The sequence below is a fragment of the Schistocerca piceifrons genome, chromosome 2, assembly GCF_021461385.2.
Source record: "Schistocerca piceifrons isolate TAMUIC-IGC-003096 chromosome 2, iqSchPice1.1, whole genome shotgun sequence".
Taxonomy (NCBI): domain Eukaryota; kingdom Metazoa; phylum Arthropoda; class Insecta; order Orthoptera; family Acrididae; genus Schistocerca; species Schistocerca piceifrons.
In genome coordinates, this window is record NC_060139.1 from 720,519,294 (window position 1) to 720,546,461 (window position 27,168).

The window sequence follows — 27,168 nt, forward strand, 5'->3', positions numbered from 1 at the left end:
ATGAATAAGAAGTGAGTAAGTTGAAAAATGTAAAAAACTGAAGGAAAATAATATCATGTAAGGGGAAAAAGTAGTGTCTCACAGTCTTAAACGTGGTAAACTTGTTGAACCGTGTATGTAGTATAAACATCATGCTGCTTTCAATTGAAGCAAAAAATCTGCTTGAAATTGGATGAACGTGTTATGTTCACATTTTTTATACTTGATGTAGATGTATGGTGAGTACACTTAAGTAACAAAAAAAGTTTTTTACAATCAAGACTAACAAAAATTTTTTGGGCTTTTTCACTTTTGACTGCATAGTCATTTGCAGTAGCCCATGTAATGAGTGGTGGCCTTAACATCTGTTGCAAATGACTGCCCAGTCAAAATCAGTAAACCACAGAAATACTAATGCACGTTTTGAATGTAATAGACTTTATTGTTCACAAATCTATATGTGGGAAAATGATTTGAGTGTGTAAACAAGACTGTTGCTTTTCGTTGAGCCTTTGTAACGTCTAATTTAATCATGGATTCCTTGTGTGTGCTGTTCAAACTGTTGGGCATTGTGGATCATGCAAATCTGTACCAGCAGACATTTGCTCTGCAATAAATTTATGAGCTTTGACAATACAAAGGGACATCAACATGTAATTTCTGTAAATCCCTTTCTTGTGTACTTCAGTAGGTATGTTTTTTGTGTATTTCAGTAGCCCCAAAAAGAACCATATCTGTAACTATGAGAACTTCTCAGCATTATGGATATCTTGTGATTTTTAAATCATTGCACTTCTTGGAAAATTCTGACAGAGTGCCCAGTTTGTAAATGACATTGTTATAAATAATTTTCAGTAATCTCAGACATTCGTTCAGTGTAACAGTTAACATCTTATGGAAGAATTTGAATAAAATTCTTACAATTTACAAATTGTAAAACATGCTTGTTTTTGCACTACGTGGATGACATTCAAATTGTGACCGCAAAGGGTGGACACATTGTTTCTTTTTCTCCCATACGTAAGTTCTTTCTCTCCAAGATTTAAATGAAGTCGAAAAAGAGTATGAATAGTCATTCAGGCCATCTTACTGAGAAAAAATCACATGGTCAGTGGAATATGATCTTAATCAAAAACCTACTATTACTGATTAAAGTTCATAAACCATGTTTGTTGTTGTTGTTGTTGTGGTCTTCAGTCCTGAGACTGGTTTGATGCAGCTCTCCATGCTACTCTATCCTGTGCAAGCTTTTTCATCTCCCAGTACCTACTGCAACCTACATCCTTCTGAATCTGCTTAGTGTATTCATCTCTTGGTCTCCCTCTACGATTTTTACCCTCCACGCTGCCTTCCAATACTAAATTGGTGATCCCTTGATGCCTCAGAACATGTCCTACCAACCGATCCCTTCTTCTAGTCAAGTTGTGCCACAAACTTCTCTTCTCCCCAATCCTATTCAATACCTCCTCATAAACCATAAGTAGCACAGAAATGTACTGTGTCCATCTGGGAGCTTAAATTAGGACAGTCTTTTGGCAGATTAGTGTTCTGAAGTAAATACCTCCATTGAGGTGAGAAGCAAGAGGAAATTGAAGCCGCTTTGCGAACATCTGTGTTGAGCCACACAGTAGGTCAGGTGCATGCACATAGTTCATGGCTTGTTATCTCCTAACTACCCTTCATAATGTGGGAACTGTAAAAGTTCTGTGAGATTTTGCTGAAGTTAAAAACATATTGTTGAACTTGAAAAGAATGGCATGTGTGTAATCCCCCCACCCCCCTGCCCAACACACACACACACACACACACACACACACACACACACACAGAGAGAGAGAGAGAGAGAGAGAGAGAGAGAGAGAGACTGAGAGACTGAGACTGGCAGACGTGAGATAGCAGGTAGGACAAATCTTTAGAAAATTTCAATATTTGCTGAGGGCAGAATTTCATTGGAGAGACTAACATTTTCTTTATTATCTATTATCTTCATTGGGGATTTATTATTATCTTATTTGTTGAAGTAAAGAAAATGACAATTCACTTTTTGGCAAAGTTAATTATAAATCCTGTACCAGTGATTATAATTCATGTTCATTTTCTTCATTATGGTTTGGGAATTTAAGGAGATGGGACCTGGATAAACGGACTAAACCAGAGGTTGTACATAGTTTCAGGGAGAGCGTAAGGGAACAAATGGCAGGAATGAGGGAATGAAATACAGTAGAAAACGAATGGGTAGCTTTGAGGGATGAAGTAGTGAAGGCAGCAGAGGATCAATTAGGTAAAAAGACGAGGGCTAGTAGAAATCCTTGGGTAACAGAAGAAATATTAACTTTAATTGACGAAAGGAGAAAATATAAAAATGCAGTAAATGAAGCAGGCAAAAAGGAATACAAACGTCTCAAAAATAAGATCGACAGGAAGTGCAAAATGGCTAAGCAGGGATGGCTAGAGGATAAATGTAAGGATGTAGAGGGGTAAGATAGATACTGCCTACAGGAAAATTAAGGAGACCTTTGGAGAAAAGAGAACCACTTGTATGAATATCAAGAGCTCAGATGGAAACCCAGTTCTAAGCAAAGAACGGAAAGCAGAAATGTGGAAGGAGTATATAGAGGGTCTATACAAGGGTGATGTACTTGAGGACAATATTATGGAAATGGAACAGGATGTAGATGAAGATGAAATACGAGATATGATACTGTGTGAAGAGTTTGACAGAGCACTGAAAGACCTGAGTCGAAACAAGGCCCCCGGAGTAGACAACATTCCATTAGAACTACTGATGGCCTTGGGAGAGCCAATCCTGACAAAACTCTACCATCTGGTGAGCAAGATGTATGAGACAGGCGAAATAAGCTCAGACTTCAAGAAGAATATAATAATCCCAATCCCAAAGAAAGCAGGTGTTGCCAGATGTGAAAATTACCAAACTATCAGTTTAATAAGTCACGGCTGCAAAATACTAACACGAATTCTTTACAGACGAATGGAAGAACTAGTAGAAGCCGACCTTGAGGAAGATCAACTTGGATTCCGTAGAAATATTGGAACACGTGAGGCAATGCTGACCCTAGGGCTTATCTTAGAAGCTAGATTAAGGAAAGACAAACCTACGTTTCTAGCATTTGTAGACTTAGAGAAAGCTTTTGACAATGTTGACTGGAATACTCTCTTTCAAATTCTAAAGGTGGCAGGGGTAAAATATAGGGAGCGAAAGGCTATTTACAATTTGTATAGAAACCAAATGGCAGTTATAAGAGTTGAGGGGCATGAAAGGGAAGCAGTGGTTGGGAAGGGAGTGAGGCAGGGTTGTAGCCTCTCCCCGATGTTATTCAATCTGTATATTGAGCAAGCAGTTATGGAAACAAAAGAAAAATTCAGTGTAGGTATCAAAATCCATGGAGAAGAAATAAAAACTTTGAGGTTCGCAGATGACATTGTAATTCTGTCAGAGACAGCAAAGGATTTGGAAGAGCAGTTGAATGGAATGGACAGTGTCTTGAAAGGAGGGTCTAAGATGAACATCAACAAAAGCAAAACGAGGATAATGGAATGTAGTCGAATTAAGTCGGGTGATGTTGAGGGTATTAGATTAGGAAATGAGACACTTAAAGTAGTAAAGGAGTTTTGCTATTTGGGGAGCAAAATAACTGATGATGGTCGAAGTAGAGAGGATATAAAATGTAGACTGGCAATGGCAAGGAAAGCGTTTCTGAAGAAGAGAAATTTGTTAACATCGAGTATAGATTTAAGTGTTAGGAAATCATTTCTGAAAGTGTTTGTATGGAGTGTAGCCATGTATGGAAGTGCAACATGGATGATAAATAGTTTAGACAAGAAGAGAATAGAAGCTTTCGAAATGTGATGCTACAGAAGAATGCTGAAGATTAGATGAGTAGATCACATAACTAATGAGGTGGTGTTGAATAGGATTGGGAAGAAGAGAAATTTGTGACACAACTTGACTAGAAGAAGGGATCGGTTGGTAGGACATGTTCTGAGGCATCAAGGGATCACCAATTTAGTATTGGAGGGCAGTGTGGAGGGTAAAAATCGTAGAGGGAGACCAAGAGATGAATACACCAAGCAGATTCAGAAAGATGTAGGTTGCAGTAGGTACTGGGAGATGAAGAAGCTTGCACAGGATAGAGTAGCATGGAGAGCTGCATCAAACCAGTCTCAGGACTGAAGAAGAAGACAACAACAACAACAACAACAACCTCCTAATATAATGTTGGACCTCCTTTTGCCTGGCATAGTGCAGTAGCTTGATGCTGCATGGACTCCACAAGTTGTTGGAAGTCCCCTGCAGAAAAATTGAGCCATGCTGCCTCTTTAGCAACCCATAATTGAGGAGCTTTCCCCCCCCCCCCCCCCCCCCCCCCCTCCAAAACTCAATATACGCAAAAGTTTTAAAATTGAGTTAGGTGTGTTAATGGCAAAATGTTGACCTTTCACATAAACCCCTGGACCAAGTTTTAACAAAAGTCGACTATACTGCTGTGTATATGAACACTCCAAATCACAAGGTTTTAGAAAAACACAATAAATGCATTCCTACAATTATAAAAAAGTTGACAAATGCAATATAATCACTCTCTCATGTCTTGGGTCTCTTTCTGCTGCAAGCAGTTAACAATAATGGAGTATACTGGTTGCTTCAAGTGATATTACTCATTGTTGTAACAATATATATTGGTGGGAATAGTGTTGCAACCAGATTTCATTGTCATGAAAACACCTGCAGGTTACTTTTAGATAAGTATTCACTTGACACTCTTGTGTATGTCTACAAAGAAGTATTGCAAGCGGAAACAGAATGGATGATGGTTCTTGTGATTATAAAGATGGCATACAGGTCAAAGAATGTTGTGGTGGGAGAAAATCCTGATTCATGAAGAGCTTACATTGACCTGCTACGCAAAGCAAAAAGTTTAAAAAGAAATCTATCATTAAATGCAATCATGGACTTGAGGTTTCGCCTTCAAAAGCTACAGGAATGAAAGAATGCAAAGCTGCTGAACTCTGCTATGAAGATATTTCCCACTTTCATCATCACATAACATCATTAAATAAAATGGATCAAGATAAGTTTCTGTTAAAATTTCTTAATATTTCTTCACTTCAGTGCAGAGTAGTGGACACCCAGAATGAAAAAAGGAAGAAAACAGTGAGAGTGAAGTATACCATTAGAAAAAGGAGTGGTGAAGTGGTGCCTGTTCGTGCTGCCAAGGAGTATCTGGCATGTTGAAGGACAGGTTAACCTATCCACTTGCAGGTTCTGTGAAGGAGGAAGGTTGCCAAGGGAAAGGAGAAGAGGCGACAGAACAAGAAAGGATCATAAGGAGGTAACTACTGCCATTAAGGATGAAGAAGAAGAAGAAGAAGAAGAAGAAGAAGGAAAATGAACTACGAACGAGACACAGATTACATAAATTCATGCAAAATGGTTTTATGATATAATGAAGGAAGATAATCCTACTGTCATTAAGATTTGCTTTGACATGCAACGAAACCAGCCTGTTGCAAAACTATCGGTCAGTGAGGTTTCCTATGCTAGACAAGTATGGTTATACAATCTGTGCATTATGACCCATGTTATGTTAACCGGGGACATAGAAACGATAGAGAGGCTCCGTCCCCACCACAGCTGCAGTGGTCCACAGCCCCACAACGACTACCGCAGTCCCCATCACCCCTCCGCCGCCCCACACAGAACCCAGGGCTATTGTGCGGTTCAGCACCCGGTGGACCCCCCCAGGGAACGTTTCACACCAGAAGAGTTAACCCCTATTTTGTGTGGTAGAGTAATGGTGGTGTACGCGTACATGGAGAACTCGTTTGCGCAGCAATCGCTGGCGTAGTGTAGCTGAGGCGGAATAAGGGGAACCAGCCTACATTCGCCGAGGCAGATGGAAAACCGCCTAAAAACCATCCACAGACTGGCCGGCTCACCAGACCTTGACATAAATCCGCCGGGCGGATTCGTGCCGGGGACCGGCGCTCCTTTGCGCCCGGAAAGCTGTGTGTTAAACCGCACGGCCAACTGGGCAGGCATTATGACCCATACCAAGGGGAAAAAAAGGAAAAGCATCATTTTCTACAGAATCTTCTGCACTCAAGTTGCTTTGGCTGCATTGATGCCATCATTTGATTGTTTTCTATCTCCCATTCAATAATATTTGTCACTTCATTCCTGTTCGTGGCCATAGCTATGTGATTCCAGACAAAGTGTATGGTAGAATTGAGAAGTCTTGCAGAAAAACAAAAAGCATCTTGTGTCCTAAAGAATATCATGATATTTTAGAAGCGCTTGGTACTCTCAGAGTTCTAAACACAGACTGGAGTGTTAAAAATCTAAAAGGTAGTGGAGAGAAAGTACTAACATCCAAGCTATCATTCAAAATGTACAGTCAGTGTGTCATCTCACACAAGAAAGCAAAGAAGATAATTAATGTGCGAGTAAGTCATACGTACACTGGAGATCCAATACAAGTTGACACCCTGAGATGGAAGAAACCATTCCATCCTACAGTACTAACATCCAGCTTTTTAGCAAAACAAAATACGATAAGCAAAGGAAAGAAGGAGGATGTTTCTGCCCTGCCCTGCTAAAATATTTTGAAATTTCAGAGGATACAAAGTTTTACAAAGATGTTCTAGACAAATAATGTGTCAGTGTAACTGGAAAAACTTGACAATAACAATGTGATTGTAACACACAATACTTTGTGTGGTATTTATTTCGTACTTCATGTAGTATTGATAATAATGGTAGAAGATAACAATTATGTTAAAATAGTTATTACCGCTATTATCATATTATGCTACTATATTTGTACTGTTATTGTTTGTGATTTCAACAAAGCCAGAAACTGTAAATTAAAAAACTCCTGTATGTAATAATATATGCAAGAATATGCATTTTACAACTATGTAGACATATAATAAACACTACAGCACATAAAAATATTACTCGTGAGAAAAAAATACGCTGAATTACAGAAGGCAACGAAACTGATACCAGCAATAATTATAAGCAATTATTAAGTTTTGGGGGGGAAAAAAACACCTGGAAAAATTACTCCATAATATACTGTTATAAAAATTAAATTTTAATATACTTCATTACAATGCTGTATTAATGTCAGTAAGATCTAGTAGTAATGTAAAAATTCAAATGCTCAAATATATCTGTCTGGGGTGAAAACACACAAACACATGTTATGAAAAACTGTATCTGTTGCATATATCAAGTTTTGAAGAAACACTCCTCAATTGCTAAAGTGTTGCCAGTGCAGGATTTTGTGCACAAACTGACCTCTTGATTATGCCCCATAAATATTTAGTGGGATGCTGTCAGATGATTTGGATGGCCAAACGATTTGCTCGAATTGCCCAGAATGTTCTTCAAAAACCAGTCACAAATAGTTGTGGGCCAGTTACATGGCACATTGTCAACCACAAAAACTCCATCATTGTTTGGGAACATTATGTCCATGAATGGCTGCAGATGGTCTGAGACTAGCCAAACATAACCATTTCCAGTCAGTGATCGGTTCAGCTGGACCAGAGGGCTCAGTCCATTCCATGTGAACACAACCCACACAGCTTGCACAGTGCTTTGTTGACAGCTTGGGCCCATGGCTTCTTGGGACCTGCACCACTCTCAAACCCTGCCATCAGCTCTACCAACTGAAATTGGGACTCATCTGACCAATCTACAGCTTTCCAGTCATGTAGGATCCAACCGATATGGTTACGAGCGCTGCAGGCAGTGTCGTGCAAAGGCACTCACTTTGGTCATCTGGTGCCATAGCCCATTAATGCCAAATTTTGTCACACTCTCCTAATGGATACTTTCATTGTATGTTCCACATTGATTTCTGTGGTTATTTCACACAATATTGCTTGTCTGTTAGCACTGAGAACTCTACACAAACACTGCTGCTCTCAGTTGTTAAGTGAAGGCTGTCGGCCACTGTGTTGTCCATGGTGGCAGGTAGTGCCTGAAATTTGGTATTCCCAGCACACTCATGACACTGTGGATCTCAGAATACTGAATTCTGTAATGATTTACAAAATGGAATGTCCCACACATCCATCTCCAGCTACCATTCCGTGTTCAGAGTCTGTTGATTCCCATTATGTGGCAATAATCACATCGGAAACGTTTTAACGTGAATCATCTGAGGACAGATGACAGCTATGCCAATGCACTGCCCTTTTATATCTTGTGTACACAATACTACCACCATCTGTTATGTGCATATCAATATCCCATGACTTCTATCACCTAGGTGTGCGGAGCCTGTAATATAGGCACAGAATGCCTTATGATAAGATTCTGAATTGGGTTTCACTATTGTGATGTGTCTGTCTCTCTCTGTTTTGATGTTTACTTAAAATTTCCAAGATTTTTTATTGAATTTGTCTCTTAAAGAAATGAAAACTCAAAAAGCTTTCTTGTTTGTTAATAGGATAAAACACAAAGTACCTTGGAGGATTTCTTTGATGAACTGAATGACAGCAGCGACAACCTTCTTGCAGATGTTGTGGAGGAAATCGAGTTCAAAGAGGATATTTGTTGTGGTGCTACAGTTTGAAAGGAGTAATAAAGATGTGACTTGATTAATGCATGCAAATGTATTTTTATATGAAATTCTTTTTAAAAATATATCATTTAATTTACATGTAAATAATTTCATCTTTATGTACAAAATTTTGGCATTTACGTGAACATTCATGTTTAGCCATGTGATAAACTTAAAAACCTCTCTGTGATACTGCTGCGGAACTGTTAAAGAGCTGATTTATTTTCAAGCTGCAGATTTTATTTGCTTAAGGTGTGTAGAAACTTATTTTCCCATATACTGATAGTATGTGTGACATAAACAGGAGTATTGAAAACAGTAGTTGCTATTTACACCACGAAATCTGACCAGTGACCCACTTTGTGGGGCTTAATGTTAAATTGATTGACTGAGGGTTAGGAGGCAGAGAAGGGAAGCTCTCATTAACCTGAAAGCTGGTTTGAATCCCGCAGTGCATGGTCCTGTTTCAGGTGGTATGCTGTTGCCTTCCTTGAAGATTCGAATTGTCTCACCCAGCCAATTATAAGGGGACCTACAATTTAACATGGACTCAGGACTGTGGTGCAACTTTGCATTTTTCAGATTAGCAAACACTGCCAGAAGTGAAAGGATTGATGACTGGGGACTGAACCCATGACATTTGGATCTGTAATCTGGTACTATATCACTGAGCTTCTATCAGCACCCTTCCTGGTTTTTGTGCCGTGTCACAGCCAGGCGCAGATTAATGTTATCATCAGAAATTTGAACCTGTGTGTGGTGCAGCACCCCACATGCTATATTCATGTCTTCAGTATAAGAGAGCAGTACATTTGGCACCAGTCAAGTTGGAGATTTATACTATATCTCTAACTTGGGTGGTAGTTTATTTTAGTTATATGTGCCATGAGTAATTTGTACATTACAACGTAACATATCAACAAAAATAATCCATTTTTGAAAATGTAATGTAATTGGATAAAAAATCTACACACCAAGCGGCGCAGCAGAACACAAATATAAAAGGTATTAAAGTTGCAAGCTTTTGGAGCCAATGGCTCCTTGTTCTGGCAGGAGGGTTTAAGGGAAAAGAAGTGGGGTGAACAAAAAGGACTGGTGAGCTTTAGGAAAAGGGGTAGAGTTTGAAAAAGTTGTCCAGAACCCCAGGTCAGGGGAGACTTAGTGGATGCAATGAGAAGGAAAGACTGATTTTCGGGGCTGCACAAGATGAGATTTGAAAACCTCAATTTCTCTGGGATAAATGGTGTTGCCCAGAGAAACTTTTGTTCATCAGTTATTTTTCCAGTGTAGTCTTTCTGTCTGTCATCCATATTCGATCATTAGATAACAGATTCAAAATTTGTGACCTAACTCACTTGTAATTAATAATAATCCACATCAGTTTTTCTCTTGGTGTAGTAACTTAAACTTTATTATTCCTTGCCCGCATCTCGTGGTCGTGCGGTAGCGTTCTCGCTTCCCACGCCCGGGTTCCCGGGTTCGATTCCCGGCGGGGTCAGGGATTTTCTCTGCCTCGTGATGGCTGGGTGTTGCGTGCTGTCCTTAGGTTAGTTAGATTTAAGTAGTTCTAAGTTCTAGGGGACTTATGACCACAGCAGTTGAGTCCCATAGTGCTCAGAGCCATTTGCCATCTATTATTCCTTCCAAATTTAGAACAACTTTTTTGAAAGAATTTTGTGATGCTTTAGTTAGACTCTGTAACAGTTCAAACAGTTGTGTATAAGGTACTATAAAGAAGCATTGTAGATATTCATACTGCTAGTTTTGAGCAATGAGTACTTTTTTTCTTTAAGCTTAGTTATTCTGCAACATAATTTCAAAGAACATTATTTGATGAAAATAATCAAAGTACTTTTTATGTCTCTTCCAGACTTGCAGTGACACAAAGTACAAAAGTTGATTAACTGAGTTAAGAAGCTCTGAAATGAGTTACTTTCTGTCAGTACACTAACAGGTAGAGGCTATTGAGGCACAGACTAGGGATCTAAGAGAAGACGACTAGGTATTGATAGATATGGGAGCAAGCAACAGCCTGGCCAAGAATAGAGAATACAATGTCAAAGACAATGGCCTATTGACGCAGTCAACATGGACGTAGAAAACATCGTTCTTGTGAAACACGGCTAGCTTTTCACTCGCAAGGATTTCAGATTTATTCTGTATTTCTAGATTTCCAGCAGGCTTTTGACACTGTACCTCACAAGCAGCTTGTAATCACATTGCGTACTTATGGAATATCATCTCAGTTATGTGACTGGATTTGTGATTTCCTGTCAGAGAGGTCACAGTTCGTACCAACTGATGGAAAGTCATTGAGGAAAACAGAAGTGAATTCTGATGCTCCCCAAAGTAGTATTAGAGGCCCATGTTGTTCCATATCTGTAAAAATTATTTAGGAGACAATCTGATCAGCTATCTTAGGTTGTTTGTAGATGATGCTGTCGTTTATCATCTAGTAAAGTCACCAGAGATCAAAACCAATTGCAAACTGTTTAGATTTATGGTGCAAGAATTGGCAATTGATTGTATTATTGAAAAATAGGGGAGAGAGTGTCATGGACATTGTAAAGGATTTGGAATGGACATCATTAAAACAAAGGCGGTCCTCATTGTGGCGCAATCTTCTCACAAAAGTTCAATCACCAAATTTCTTCTCCAAATGTGAAAATATTTTGTTGATGCCAACCTACATACAGAGAATCAATCATCATAATAAAATAGGTTGAAATTGGAGCTCTCGCAGAAAGGTATAGATGTTTATTTTTCCTGTGCGCACTTTGCTAGTGGGCGCAATGGCCTTGCCGCAGTGAATACACCGGTTCCTGTCAGATCACAAAAGTTAAGCAATGTCGGGTGTGGTTGCCACTTGGATGGGTGACCATCTGGGCAGCCATGTGCTGTTGCCATTTTATGGGGTGCACTCAGCCTTGTGATGCCAACTGAGGAGCTACTCGGCCGAATAGTAGTGGCTCTGGTCAAAGAAAGCCATCTTAACGACCGGGAGAGCGGTGTGCTGACCACGCACCCCTTCTATCTGCGTCCTCAGCTGAGGATGACACGGTGGTCGGATGGTCCCGATGGGCCACTTGTGACCTGAAGATGGAGTACTTTTTTTGCGAGTGAAATAATAGAGAATTGTTGCGAAGGTGGTTCAGTGAACTGTCTACCAGACTTTTAAGTATGATTTGCAGAGTAGAAATGGAGATGTAGATGTAGATATAGGTGTTGTAATGACCTGGAGTAGCTAAGTGCTGCAACATCACACATAGTTGTGAACTTTGTTGACGTTCTGTGGTGGCACGATCAACCCTGGATGATTGAAGCCATTATTGAGTTAACCAGAGAGTAACTGAGTTGCTACTGACTTTGCGTTGAACTCACATCAGTGTTGTGACAGTTGCTGCTATAGGGAGATGGGGATGTGCAAGACCTTGCCAACACCTTAACAGGAAGGGAAAGATAGATTAGCTGAACTGATAGCTTAAAATGTAAGGGGACACTGTCACCAATAGCAGAATTACTGTACACACACACACACACACACACACACACACACACACACACACACACACACACACCACACACACACACAAAAGAAACTTTCCTTGAACAACCTTACCATTATACACCAGAATGTTAGAGAACTGAAAAACATTAACAAATCTCCTACATTTTATACAGTACAGATTGTCAAAACGAATTTAATATATTTTGTCTGTCCGAGTTGTAGAGGACTAAAAAAATAGTTAACAAATTTCATACCTTTTTACATTACGTAGATTGTCAAAAGGAAGCTGATGTATTATATCTGCTTGAGCAGCATGTAAAATACAGGAACCCGTATTTTAAACATAGAAGACTATAAAATAGCAGCCCATTTCTGTAGGAAAATGAACAAAGGAGGTGTTGTATGTAAAAATGAAATCAAGCCCAAATCAATTGATACCAGTGGTTTATGCTTATACCAATAATTGGATGCTTTTATTTGTGAATTGCTGTTACCGAAAAGTCAATCATAACAATATTACGGTATATAGAACCTAACTGGAAAACTTTCAAATATTATAACAAAAATTTGAACTATTATTATGCAACCTAGATGACAAAAGAAAGCAAATTATAGTCTGTGGAGATTCTAATATTAATTTTCTGAAATATTTACATAAAAGAAACACATCATGTTTTCTCTTGTCAATTTTCCCCACTAGAGTTACACAGGAAAGCAGTATGTTAATAGGCAATGTTTTCATAAGTGAACACTTAATCATTGATATAAATATTTAGCCAGTAGTCGATGGCCTCTCTCACCATGATGCATAACTACCCATACTAAACATGTCCTAATCAGTGAACTTGGTATACACAGTAATCAATGAACAGGCAAAAGAAAGTTTCAAGGCAGCCTTATAGGAAGCTGAGTGGGGGATGGGTATAATGTCACTTCCAAATTTAATGTGTTGATAGTCAGTTTTCTATCAATCTTTAACAGCTGCTTTCCCAAGAAAACGGTGAAGTACGTCACTAATAAGACAACAAAAAAGCTATAAATTACAATCAAAAGGTCATGTGCAGGAGAAGCAAAATCGTTTGAAATGTTGAGAACAAGCAGTGGAATAGTACTGATTACATTATACAAGAAATACTGTGCTGTCCTAAGGAAAGTGATTAAAAGATCTAAAACTCTGTGTTTAATGTCTGCAATCAGTTATTCAAGTAATAAAATTATATCTGTAAGGACAATAGTAAAAAAAGAAACTAGAAATGTGAGGACCTTTTTATTAAAGCAGTTAGTAAAATAATAAATAAAAGCAATCTGGTATCCTAAGTATTTAATAATCACTTTCTTGAAGTGTGAGGGTGGTTTGAAAAGTTCTCGGAATGGAATAGAAAAAAAGTACTTACATCACTGAAACTTTTTTTTTATTTTTGAATGTGGTCTCCTTGTAGATTAATGCATTTGGTCCAATGATGTTCCAGTGCCTTGATTCCATCTTGAAAATGAGTTTCCTCCGGGCGTGCAAAATAGTTGTCAACTCCAGCTATCAATTCTTCGTTTGAAGTGAATCTTTGTCCTCCGAGAAAAATTTTCAGATTTTGGAAGAGTTGGAAGTCTGACGGAGCCAGATCAGGTGAATAAGATGGGTGTGGCAACAATTCACACCTTAGTTCATGTAATTTTGCCTTGGCAACAGCACGTTATTGATCCAGGGTCAAGAGTCGCAGCACCCATCATGCAGATAATTTTTTCATCTCTAATTCTTCAGTTAAAATGTGATACCCTTTCAGATGACATCTGGGAAGCGTGAGTATTTTCACACACTTTCAATTGGCAATCTTCCATGACCACTTTGTGCACTTTTGCAATGATTTCTAGAGTAGTGACACATCTTGCCCGACCACTGTGCAAATCATCATGTAAGCTCTCCCGACCAAATTTAAATTCATTTGTCCACTTGGCAACTGTTGAATATGAAGGAGCAGAGTCCCCCTGTGCATTCTGGTAATCAGCATGAATGTCCTTTGCTTTCATACCTTTCTTTACAAAGTACTTAATCACTGCTTGGATCTCGATTCCCCCCCACCCCCCCACCCCCCCGTCCCCCCCCCTCCCCCATCTTCGCAAATCATTACGCGGGAACAACAACAGAGCTACGTCACTGCCACAGCTCTTTTCCAAGAGCACTGATGTGGCACTTGTTTACAGGCAACAGTCGAATGAATATGAATATCACGTGAACAGCTCGTTGCACTAGCGCTGACCTCTCGTGGTAATACTGAGAACTTTTCAAACCACCCTCATAGCTCAGAAAATTGTCATCGATAATTCAGGGGATAAATCAATAGAATATATGCAAGAAGAAATACCTCATGCAAACAAACAAAGTACAATTACAACCTGTTCTGCTAAAAACATTAATAATGTAAGTAACACCTAAAGAAAGAAAAAAGTCCCTCAGGCTTAACACATATCAAGTAAAGTACTAAAAATTTTGTTCTTCACATACATGCAATGTATTCAGTGAAATGTGCACTAGATCTCCGTCATGGGGTTTGTTTCCAGGCTGTTATCAGATCCCTATACAAGAAAGGTAGAAAGACAGATTATTAATAATTACTGACCAGTCTCACTATCTACCAACTCCTTAAAGGTACTGAAAAAGATTGTGCATGCAAGAAGCATAAGGCACCTTTCACAAAATAAAATAGTTGGACAGTATCCATTTGGGTTCAAAGGGCTTGTAGCACTGCTACAGATTATGTTGCAGCGACAATGCTCTTTATTTCTTGCTTTTCACTTGTTCTCAGTGAGACTTTACCTTGTTACATGTAACTTGAGTACTCCCTCACCTTTAACTGTTTCATCGCTTTAAGGGAAAATTCTACACTCATGTAAAACTTCTCTCAACTGTTCCTAAATGAGATGAATGCAGTCATTCACTGTTCTGATAAATAATGTTATTGTTCTACATTATTCAGAGAGTGGATAATTTACACGCTCTAGCAGGCTTGGAAGATACATGCCTAACAAAGCTGAGCAGACTGCCTCATAGCTGCACTGACAACTGGTGACCCCAACGGAATTCAGGCCTAAAGAATTATGCAAGAAGAACCCAGAGTATTATGATTAGCCATACAATCCCCTACTGTAGTTCACTCAAATGGAGGCAAGCTTTTATTATGCATGAATTTCTGCTGATTCAACAACGTTTTTCTTGGTAGTGAGCCAACTAGCCCATCAATATGTTGCAGAAGTTAAGGTATAACAGCACCAGTGGAAGACTCTTGTAGGACGCTAAAAACTGACCTCATCCAAAGAGTAGCCCCTTCACAAGAAGACATTATGGATCATAAGCCATCCCAGTACCTCCGGCACTTGCAGAGCATGGTGAACATCGTTACTGTTCATAACCTGCTATGTACAATATGGAACAACCGTCTACTGCCAAAAGTTAAGGCAGTCAAAGCATCTCAAACAGAGATGGCACTGGATGACTGGATGCTGTTGCAGAAGTTGCAGACTGTGTACAAGAGGCTTTCACCTCTGCACAAGTTAGTGCTGTGGCAGAGCCATTCAGCAGTACAGCAACAGCAGCAGCAGCAGCATCACCACCACTACTACTGGATTGTGCCAAGGCTTACACTCGAATACCAGTATATATATATACTAAAAACGACAATTATTACACCATTTGGGTTCTTCGTGAGTATGTTTATGACCTTTGGTTTGCAATGCAACTCAAACCTGGCAAAGATTTATTGATTCTATACTACAAGGCCTATCCTTCAGCTGGTAGCACACTGGACTCGCATTCGAGAGGACGATGGTTGAATCCTGCGTCCGGCCATCCTGATTTAGGTTTTCCGTGATTTCCCTACATCGCTCCAGGCAAATGCTGGGATAGTTCCTTTGAAAGGGCACGGCCGACTTCCTTCCCCATTCTTCCCTAATCCGATGAGACCAATGACCTCACTGTTTGATCTCTTCCCCCAAACAATCCAATCCAATCCTATCCTTCAGCTTTACCTACCTTGATGCTACCTTGATCATTTCAACCACTGAAGAAGAACATCAACAGCATCTCAGTGATCTGTTCATAGGGTTGAAAGAATACAGTGTCATTTTGAACACTGCCAAATATGTATTTGGGCAACCTGGAGTCTACTCTCTCTGTCATTGTATCTACTTTCTCTGTCATTGTATATCTACTGCAGGCTCCCTTCCCCTACCAGACAAGGTTGGAGCTATTCTGAGAATACAGGAGCCAAGCATTGTCAAGAACCTATGTTGGTTCCTCAGGATGGCCAGTATCTACCATGGACAGCAGAGCTACAAGAACCATTAACTGTAGCACATTCTGGCCGTAAGATTAAAGGAAACTCTCCATTGCTGTGGACTAAGGCAATGAGCTCCACCTTTGATGCTGCTAAACAAAGCATGGAAAACACTGCACTCCATGTACATACTAAGCCTGATGAACCCTTAGCGATGGAGGTTGATGCAAGCCTAATAGATATAGATGCTGTATTACAGCAATGAACAGATGGCTTTTGGCAACCGCTTGTCTTTTATCTGATAAACTGTCATCATCATAACAAAAGTGGAGTACTCATGACTGAGAACTTCTCACCGTATACAAAGCCATGAAATACTTCCAGCCACAAACAGAAGCAAGAGATTTCACTACCTATCTATATAGGCCATAAACTATTAATGTATGTGTTCAGGTGGAATAGCAATAACTATCAACTGTGACAATATAAGTATCTGTAATTTACTACCCAGTTTACCACCAACATCAGGCACATCTGTGGTGTCGACAACATGGTAGCTCTGTTTCATGAGTCAAGCCGCACTGACGTCAACACACTCACACAGGCACAACAGACTGACCAAGAATTTCACACTTTCTTGAACGATTACAGCTTGTCATTACAGTTGCAACTTGTTAGTGTCCCTAGCACAGATATTAAAATATATTGTGATGTCTCAAAAGGAAGATCCTGACCATTGCTGCCTCCTCAGTTTTGCAAGCAAGCCTTCCACAATTTACACAGCTTGTCTGTTCCCAGAGCACGTCTGACATTCCATCTGACATTGATATGCTTTGTCTGGTCAAGAATGGAGGACTCCCATGAATGGATATACATGTGTATGCCATGCCAACGCAGCAAAGTGTCTCACCACTTTATGAACTGCACCAGTGGGCAAATTCCCCAATATCACTTCACATTTTTGCATGTACGTCGACACATCACAGGTCCATTACCTCCATCAGATGGTCAACAATACCTGTTGGCTTTCATGGATCATTTCACTTGAGGGCTGGAGACAGTACCATTGGACATCACGACGAAAACATTAGCCTCTGCCTTTGTGTCCACATGGTTATCAAGATTTGATTGTCCACTGCACATAACAACAGATCGTAGAAGGCAATTTGAATAAGAGTTATTTGAAGAGATTGCAATTTTCAGTGGGTATGTTTATCATAAAACCACAAGTTGCCACCGAGCAAGCAACAGTCTGATAGAGTGAAGGCATCAATCGCTCAGAGTTGCTCTCATGTGTCATGACATGACTTGGACAACTGCTCTACCAGTTATGTTACTTAGTTTATGAAATGATTACAAACCAGACAAGACACTTCATTGGCAGTGAAACAAAGGTCTTCCAGGTGAATTCGTTGACACCGATTCTCTGTAGTCCATAATGCAAGATCAGCCAGACTTTCTGTGTCACTTGCAAGAGGGCATTGCTTGTTCTCATCCGCATCAATGTTCCAGACACAGCACACCACCCTGTTATATGTAACACAATTTGGCCAGCTGTTCACACATTACACTAGGCACAGAAGGTGTGAAATCTTTTCTACAAGCCCCATACGTGGGTCCACACTATGTGTTACAAAGAGGTGCAAGGATGTTAGATATTTCCATCAACAGCAAGACTATAAATATCCCCATTGACAATGTCAAACCAGCATATGTCTTTAACGATGTATTGTTGGCCAATACTGCAAGTGGACAGTTTCAACTCAATTGCAACTGCAGGCTCAGCAACTGTCTGACTCAGTTCCACAGCCAGTGTACACAGCACATGCATTTCCCTGCATGTTTCAGAGGTGACCCTTCGCTTCCACCATGGGGGCTGATGTAGTGACACATCATTGTCATTTGCTGTTGTCTGCTGTGCGTTGTCATCATGTTTGTCAAGTGGAATTGTGCACACTGCCACAGCTGATGTTCCAGCAACAGTGCTCTTTATTTCTTGATATTCGAGCACTCTCGGAGAGATTGTATGTAGTTACACATAGCTCCACTACTGATTCATCATTAACTATTTTACCCTTTTAAGAGATGATTTTACACTCGTAAAATGTTTCCCAACTGTTCATAAGTGAGTTGAGTGCAATTGTTCACTGTTCCGAGTGACAAAATTTTGTTCTGCGTAATTCAGAGTAGATAATTTACACACCCTAGCAGGCTTAGAAGATACACACCTAACAAAATTTAGCAATCCTAATCACAGCTGCACTGACATACTTGTATAGTATTAGAGATAATTTGCAAGATTAATACATATAAAAAAATGTCAGTTATATGAAAATACATGTGATCAGTGAGTAGAAGACAGGTGGTCAGCCAAGACCTTAACTGCAGGAACCATCCCACTATTTGTCTGAAGTGGTTTCAAAAAACTATAGAAAACCTACATCAGGGTGGTTGGGTACAGCATAAGCCTTTATCCTCCTGAATCTGAGACCAGTATCTTAAAAATTGCACTACATACCTCATTCCATTGTAACCAACATACAATTGCCTTACATGCTTAGAACAAGTTGGATTAATAACAGGAAAAACAGTTATTCATTGTTTCTTTTCCTTGGCTTAAATGTTGTCATCAAACTTTCTTTTTATCGTACTTATTACTCATTCATGCAGCCATAAGCCTCATGGCTCATACTCCTGTAATAGACCTAGATGCAAGACCTGTCCCATACATCCTCCTACCACCACCTACTCCAGTCCGGTCACTAACATCACCTATTCCATCAAAGGCAGGGCTACCTGTGAAACCAGTCATGTGATTTACAAGCTAAGCTGCAACCTCTGTGCTGCATTCTATATAGGCATGACAACCAACAAGCTGTCAATCCACATGAACGGCCACCGACAAACTGTGGCCAAAAAACAAGTGGAACACGCTGTTGCTCCCAAACATGATATCCCTCATCTCAATGACTGCTTCACAGCCTGTGCCATATGGATCATTTCTACCAACACAAGCTTTTCTGAATTGCGCGGATGGGAACTTTCCCTGCAATACATCCTACGTTCCCATAACCCTCCTGGCCTCAACCTTCGTTAGTCACTGTCCTCGCCCATCCAGCCCCCTCCCCGTTCCCATTCCAGCACTACACATCCGTCATTTCACCGCCATACCCAGTCTTTTAATTTCTTTTTATTTCTCTCATTTCTGCTACTTACCCCCTCCCCCCTCCACACCTTCTCCCCTGCCCTCCATCTAAACTGCAACACTTCACTGTCCACCACTCCCACCATACTATCCCTCCACCTCCTCCTTACCCCCACCCAGTCGCCACTCTCATCATGCTCTGGTGCTGCTGTTCGCAATGTGGTTTCAGCCCTCTGAGACTGCAGACGTGTGTGCAAGTTGCTTTTATATATATATATATATATATATATATATATATATATATATATATATATATATATATATATATATATAAAAAGAAAGATGATGAAACTTACCAAACAAAAGCGCTGGCAGGTCGATAGACACACAAACAAACACAAACATACACACAAAATTCTAGCTTTCGCAACCAATGGTTGCCTCGTCAGGAAAGAGGGAAGGAGAAGGAAAGACAAAAGGATATGGGTTTTAAGGGAGAGGGTAAGGAGTCATTCCAATCCCAGGAGCGGAAAGACTTACCTTAGGGGGGAAAAAAAGGACAGGTATACACTCGCACACACACACATATCCATCCACACATACACAGACACAAGCAGATCATATATATATATATATATATATATATATATATATATATATATATATATATATATAAACAAAGATGAGGTGACTTACCGAACAAAAGCGCTGGCAGGTCGATAGACACACAAACATACACACAAAATTCAAGCTTTCGCAACAAACTGCTCCCTCATCAGGAAAGAGGGAAGGAGAGGGGAAGACGAAAGGAAGTGGGTTTTAAGGGAGAGGGTAAGGAGTCATTCCAATCCCGGGAGCGGAACGACTTACCTTAGGGGGAAAAAAGGACAGGTATACACTCGCACACACGCACATATCCATCCACACATACAGACACAAGCAGACATATATATATATATATATATATATATATATATATATATATATATATATATATATATATGTGTGTGTGTGTGTGTGTGTGTGTGTGTGTGTGTGTCTAATGCTGACAAAGGCCTTAATGGCCAAAAGCTTTAATTGATCTCCGCTATATATTGTGAGTAGCAACCTTCCTTCTCTGGTATTGTTTCAACAAACTCCTATTTCAAAAATAGATTTATTCATGCCATTTACAGATTCTTCTTGTCAGTTGGACCAGGGTATAATATTGTTGAAAGTCTCACCAACACTATATTCCTTCCAGTGACATTTCAGACATTCAGACATTTGTGGTGAGGAAGTCATTGGACAACTACATCCAAAATGACATTTTCACTCTGCAGCGGAGTGTGCGCTGATATGAAACTTCCTGGCAGATTAAAACTGTGTGCCGGATCGAGACTCGAACTCGGGACCTTTGCCTTTCGTGGGCAAGTGCTCTACCAACTGAGCTACCCAAGCACGACTCATGCCCTGACCTCACTGCTTTACTTCTGCCAGTACCTCGTCTCCTACCTTCCAAACGTAACAGAAGTTCTCCTGCGAACCTTGCAGAACCAGCACTCCTGAAAGAAAGCATATTGCGGAGACATGGCTTAGCCACAGGCTGCGGGATGTTTCCAGAATGAGATTTTCACTCTACAGTGGAGTGTGCGCTGATATGAAACTTCGTGGCAGATCAAAACTGTGTGCCGGACCAAGACTCGAACTCGGGACCTTTGCCTTTCGAGGGCAAGTGCTCTACCAACTGAGCTACCCAAGCGTGACTCACGCCCCGTCCTCACAGCTTTAATTCTGCCAGTACCTTGTTTGGAAGGTAGGAGACGAGGTACTGGAGAACTAAAGCTGCTAGGACAGAATGTCAGTCCTAGGGGCCCGGGTTCGATTCCTGTCTGGGTCAGAGATTTTCTCCGCTCAGGTACTGGGTGGTGTGTTCTCCTAATCATCATCCTTTCATCCCCATCGATGCGCAAGTCGCCAGAGTGGTGTCAGATCAAAAGACTTGCACCCAGCGAACGGTCTACCCAACGGATGGCCCTAGTCACACGACATTTACATTTCTCGTCTTGCTGGTAGTAAACTATCCCAACATGATCATCTTAATCAATCTGTGAAATAAAAAAGTGTTCAAGCATATCCAAATACACAATACCAGTGACAGTTTTCTTCATCAAATGAAAGGGTCACACATCTTCCATTTTCTATAGGCAGAAAACACATTAACTTTGGGGCTGTCACAAATGTGTTCCAGAGTTACATCTGGATTTTCACTAGATGAAATCAGGATAGAACTTTGCCTTTAAAACCATAAGAGTAAAGCTTTTTGAATAGAATTCTGTGGCTGAAAGAGTCGAAGCTTTAGTCAGGTCTACAAGTGTGCCCAAGAATGCCGGCGAAATTATTCTTATTACATGATTTTGTGCACTAAAAACCTTTCCTTGGTTTGATGAGTTACCCCAGAGTATGACACTATATGGCATAATAGAATGAAAGTAAGCAAAGTACAGTATGCAAGTTTTTTAGGTTTGTATCTTCTATATTTGACATCATTCTCACCGCAAATATAGACTTATTTAGGTGCTTCAGCAATTCTGTGGTATGCCCTGAATTTATTATCGAGTTGCAATCCCAGAAATTTAACACAGTCAACCTCTTTGATCTGCATGTCTCCATGTTACAGACATACTGGAAGGAAATCTCCTACAGATTCTGAACTAGATATAGTGGGTCTTTTCAAATTTCAGTCACAGTGAATTAGCTTTAAACCATTTATTAATGCCAGTGAAAATTTGATTAGCAGTTATTTCTAAATCTGTACTTGACCTGCTACTTATTACAATGTTTGTATCATATGTGAACAAAAAGAGCTTAGCATCTGGCAATGTAACAGACAAGAGGTCATTAACGTACACAAGAAAAAGCAATGGGCCCAGGATGGAACCTTGAGGAAACTACATGTAATTAATTCCCAATCAGATGAAGACTGACTGTTCACTGCATAAGTATTTCTGACTTGTAAAAAACTTTTTCGATAGTGGTGAATTGCCCCAGAAGATTATTCTATAACACATAAGTGAATAAAAGTATCCAAAGTAAGCAGATTTTGAGACATTGATGTCTCCGATTTTGGCGATTATCCGAATAGCAAATGTTGCTGAGTTAAGCGTTTTCAGGGTTTGGTTGATTTTCTGTTCCCAGTTAAGCTTGCTATCTATATATATGTCCAAGAATTTCAAACAGTCTACTCTGTCTGTCTGCTGGCTCTCACGTATAATGTTTATTTCCTGTGGACTTTTGTGACCAGAATGTAAATGGATATAATTAGTTTTGCTGAGGTTTACTGATTTAATTCTAGATCAGAGGGTACCCTACTGTCTATCACAATAGTTGTGTCATCAGCAAACATTGTAAAATTGCTCGCTTTATTTGAGGACAGTGGTAGGTCAGTGATATACGCTACTGCCCATTAAAATTGCTACACCAAGAAGAAATGCAGATGATAAAAGGGTATTCATTGGACAAATATATCATACTAGAACTGATATGTGATCACATTTTCACACGAATTGGGTGCATAGATCCTGAGAAATCAGTACCCAGAACGACCACCTCTGGCCGTAATAACGGCCTTGATACGCCTGGGCATTGAGTCAAACAGGTACAGCTGCCCATGCAGCTTCAACACGATTCCACAGTTCGTCAAGAGTAGTGACTGGTGTATTGTGACGAGCCAGTTGCTCGGCCACCATTGACCAGACATTTTCAATTGGTGAGAGATCTGGAGAATGTGCTGGCCAGGGCAGCAGTCGAACATTTTCTGTATCCAGAAAGGCCCGTACAGGACCTGCAACATCTGGTCGTGCATTATCCTGCTGAAATGTAGGGTTTCGCAAGGACTGAATGAAGGGTAGAGCCACGGGTCATAACACATCTGAAATGTAACGTCTACTGTTCAAAGTGCTGTCAATGCGAACAAGAGGTGACCGAGACATGTAACCAATGGCACCCCATACCATCACATCGAGTGATACGCCAGTATGGCGACGATGAATACACACCTCCAATGTGCGTTCACCAGGATGTCACCAAACACAGATGTGACCATCATGATGCTGTAAACAGAACCTGGATTCATCCGAAAAAATGACGTTTTGCCATTCGTGCACCTAGGTTCGTCGTTGAATACACCATCGCAGGCGCTCCTGTCTGTGATGCAGCGTCAAGGGTAACCGCAGGCATGGTCTCCAAGCTGATAGTCCATGCTGCTGCAGACGTCATAGAACTGTTCGTGCAGATGGTTGTTGTCTTGCAAACGTCCCCATCTGTTGACTTAGGGGTCGAGACGTGGCTGCATGATCCGTTACAGCCATGCGGATAAGATGTCTGTCATCTCGACTGCTAGTGATACAAGGCCGCTGGGATCCAGCACGGCATTCCGTATTACCCTCCTGAACCCACCGATTCCATATTCTGCTAACAGTCATTGGATCTCGACCAATGCGAGCAGCAATGTCGCGATACGATAAACCGCAATAGCGATAGGCGACAATCCGACCTTTATCAAAGTCGGAAACGTGATGGTACGCATTTCTCTTCCTTACACGAGGCATCACAACAACGTTTCACCAGGCAATGCCAGTCAACTGCTGTTTGTGTATGAGAAATCGGTTGGAAACTTTCCTCATGTCAGCAAGTTGTAGGTGTTGCCACCGGCGCCAACCTTGTGTGAATGCTCTTAAAAGCTAATCATTTGCATATCACAGCATCTTCTTCCTGTCGGTTAAATTTCGTGTCTGTAGCACGTCATCTTCGTGGTGTAGCAATTTTAATGGCCAGTAGTGTATATGAGGAATAGCAAGGGACCAAGGACAGAACCTTGTGGAACACCATATTTTATTGTTCCCCAGTCGGACTCTACCCCTCCTATGTGACTATTGATACTATCTAGCACTGTTTTCTGTTGTCTTTCCTGTAGGTAGTATTTGAGCCAAATGCCCATTTGTCCTCGGAGTCCATAGTGGCATGCTTTCTCTGTAAATATTCTTTGACTAACACAGTCAAAGGCTTTAGACAGATCGCAAAATACACCCACAGGCAATGTCTTTTTGTTGAGGTATTCCAAAACATTATTCGTAAACGAAAATATTGCTTCAGTTGTTGAGATACGTTCTCTGGATCAAACTGGTTTTTACTAATTATTGCGTGTTTTTCTAGGAGACTGACTATTCTGGCATATATTAGCTTTTCGAGAACCTCAGAAAATGTAGTCAAAAGAGAGATAGTCTGATAGTTTGTAACATGTGAGGCATTGCCTCTTTTTTTAGAGGGGCTTTACAATAACATATTTCATCCTTTCAGGGAAGATACGTTGTTTGAGACATGCATTGAATATATGATCTAGGACTTCACTGAACTCATTGCAGCAGGCTTTTAGCAATTTGGTTGGGATGTCGTCAACACCAGTTGAATTTTTTGCTTTTAAAGAAATAACGGCTTTTCTTACTCCCTGCACAGTTATAGGGGCTATACCCATCTGCTCTATGGAGTTTGGGAAATGATCTTTTAGTATTTTTAATGCTTCTTCTTAGGAGCCATTGTGTGCTGCTTTCTCAGCAACACTTAGAAAATGCTCATTGAAAATTTTTTCCACAGTATTTTGATTTTGTACCTGTCTATCATCATTATTGAGAACAATGTTTTGGGACCTACTGGGGCAATTTGCACCAGTCTTTATCACTTCCCATACGGTTTTGATTTTGTTGCTAGATTTATTAATTTTGGAGCACAGATACAAACTTATTGACATCAAAATAATTTTACGTAGTACTTTGCAGTATTTATTATAGTGATTTATTTGTGTGTGGTTGTCTAAATTTTTTGTGCCCATGTACAGCTCAGTCTTTTGCATAGAATCTTAATACCAGTGGTTATCCAGGGCTTTTTGGTATGTTTTGTGGTTTAGATCTTATATATCCTTTTTGGGAAGGTGCTTTCAAATCTCAGCGCCACTTCATTGCTGAAAAAATTGTACTTGGAATTGGCATTTTCTAAAATATACATAGGTGCCCAGTCTGTGGCTTGGAATTATGATTTAAAAATCTGGATAGTTTCTTCATTAACTGTCCTAACTGTTTTCCAACTGGGGCTACTATCATTCACATAAATACTTGTACTGTTTATAGTGAGACTTTGTCCACCATGGTCAGATAGACCATTCATGACTTGCCCGGTAGTCATATCACCTATTTTGGTTTGGTCTATAAATATATTATCGAACAGTGTGCTTGTAAACGAAGTTATTCTAGAAGGGAAACTAACCACAGAAACCAGATTATATGTGAACATCAGATTTTCTAGGTCTAATCTGTCTCTAGAATTTATTAGAAAGTTAACATTGAAGTTCCCAAGCACCATCACATGTGTTTTGTGTTTGAATATGTATATTAGGAGAGGATCTAGCTTATTCAAAAAGAGACTAAAGTTCCCTGAAGGTGGTCTGTATACTGTGACTATTGATATATGGGAATTATTCAAGGACAGTTCTCTGTGTCACACACTTCCAAATGTTGTTTTAAACAATAATCCTGCACATTAATTACAGTGCTCTACGTGTGATATATTTTTAACATAAATGGCAACAACTCCTTTTTCTTTACATTTTCTACTAAATTTAATGACAGTGTTACTGATTACAATAACTGTTCACTGACAGAGCTTTTCAATAAACCCACATTAAAATTACCAGCAACCACTATTTCCTCGTTTTTTATTGTGAGATGGGACAACAGATCTCCAGATTTATTATTATGAAATACTTCCTTTGTTGCACAAGTCTCTAAGCGCTGCTCTGAGAAAAATTTATTAATATCAATATTCTCGAAATCAAAACAGTTTCTGACAAATGTGGCAACTCCCTCCTCCATTCTTTCTCTACAGAAGTAAGAAGCTAACTTGAATCCTGTAAAATTTAAATTATCTATACCAGTGCTTACATAATGTTCAGAGAGGCACAGTACATCAATTGGTCAGCTCATCTCTAATTCTTAAACACAGATAAGCAACTCATTAAATTTATTCCTTAGTCATTGGATATTCTGATGCAATAAGGACAACTGATTTTGTGCACTGGCTGAATACAACTGTAGTAAAAGTAGTAGTAGTAGCTTTATTCATCCATTGATCTCTTTTTACAAGGATATAGGAAATGTCAAAGTATTTACAAATTTAGATCAATTTAAAATAAGCTAATTTGTATACACATATATTTACAGACTTCTAGTTAGAGACAATCATTAGATTTACTCCTGGTATACTATCAGTCACTGCACACACTATACACACATTGTTTCACAACACTACACACACACACACACACACACACACACACACACACAAGTGATCTCTGGGCCATTTTCTGTACCGCAACTTCCCATTTGCTATCCTGAAAAACTGAGTCAGCATCCCTCCATAATGAGTGAGATGTTGAGCTCAGTAAGAGGCAGAGGTGTTAGTATTCTGTCTTGCATAGTTTGGGGGTAAGTATTTCTAGAAAGGAAAAAAGAAGGGAAAAAACATAAAGTGAAGGTGTTATGTGGAATGCTGGATATTATTATTATTTATTTGTATAACATTTTTATAAAACCCCTACTCTGTTTTAGCTAAGTAATCCTTCAAAATGTATTGCATAACTGGTAC

The 27,168-nt window shown here is 39.9% G+C and overlaps 1 protein-coding gene across 1 annotated transcript in view; it reads left to right on the top strand.

The window, feature by feature from the left end:
* LOC124776379 (SWI/SNF-related matrix-associated actin-dependent regulator of chromatin subfamily A-like protein 1) overlaps positions 1-8,681 on the top strand; it is a 135,695-nt gene extending 127,014 nt beyond the window's left edge. Inside the window, exon 13 of the mRNA XM_047251343.1 lies at positions 8,463-8,681. Coding sequence (XP_047107299.1) covers positions 8,463-8,588 — 126 coding nt within the window. The 3' untranslated portion in view covers positions 8,589-8,681. The remainder of the gene's footprint in view (positions 1-8,462) is intronic.
* The last annotated feature ends 18,487 nt before the right edge of the window (positions 8,682-27,168 follow it).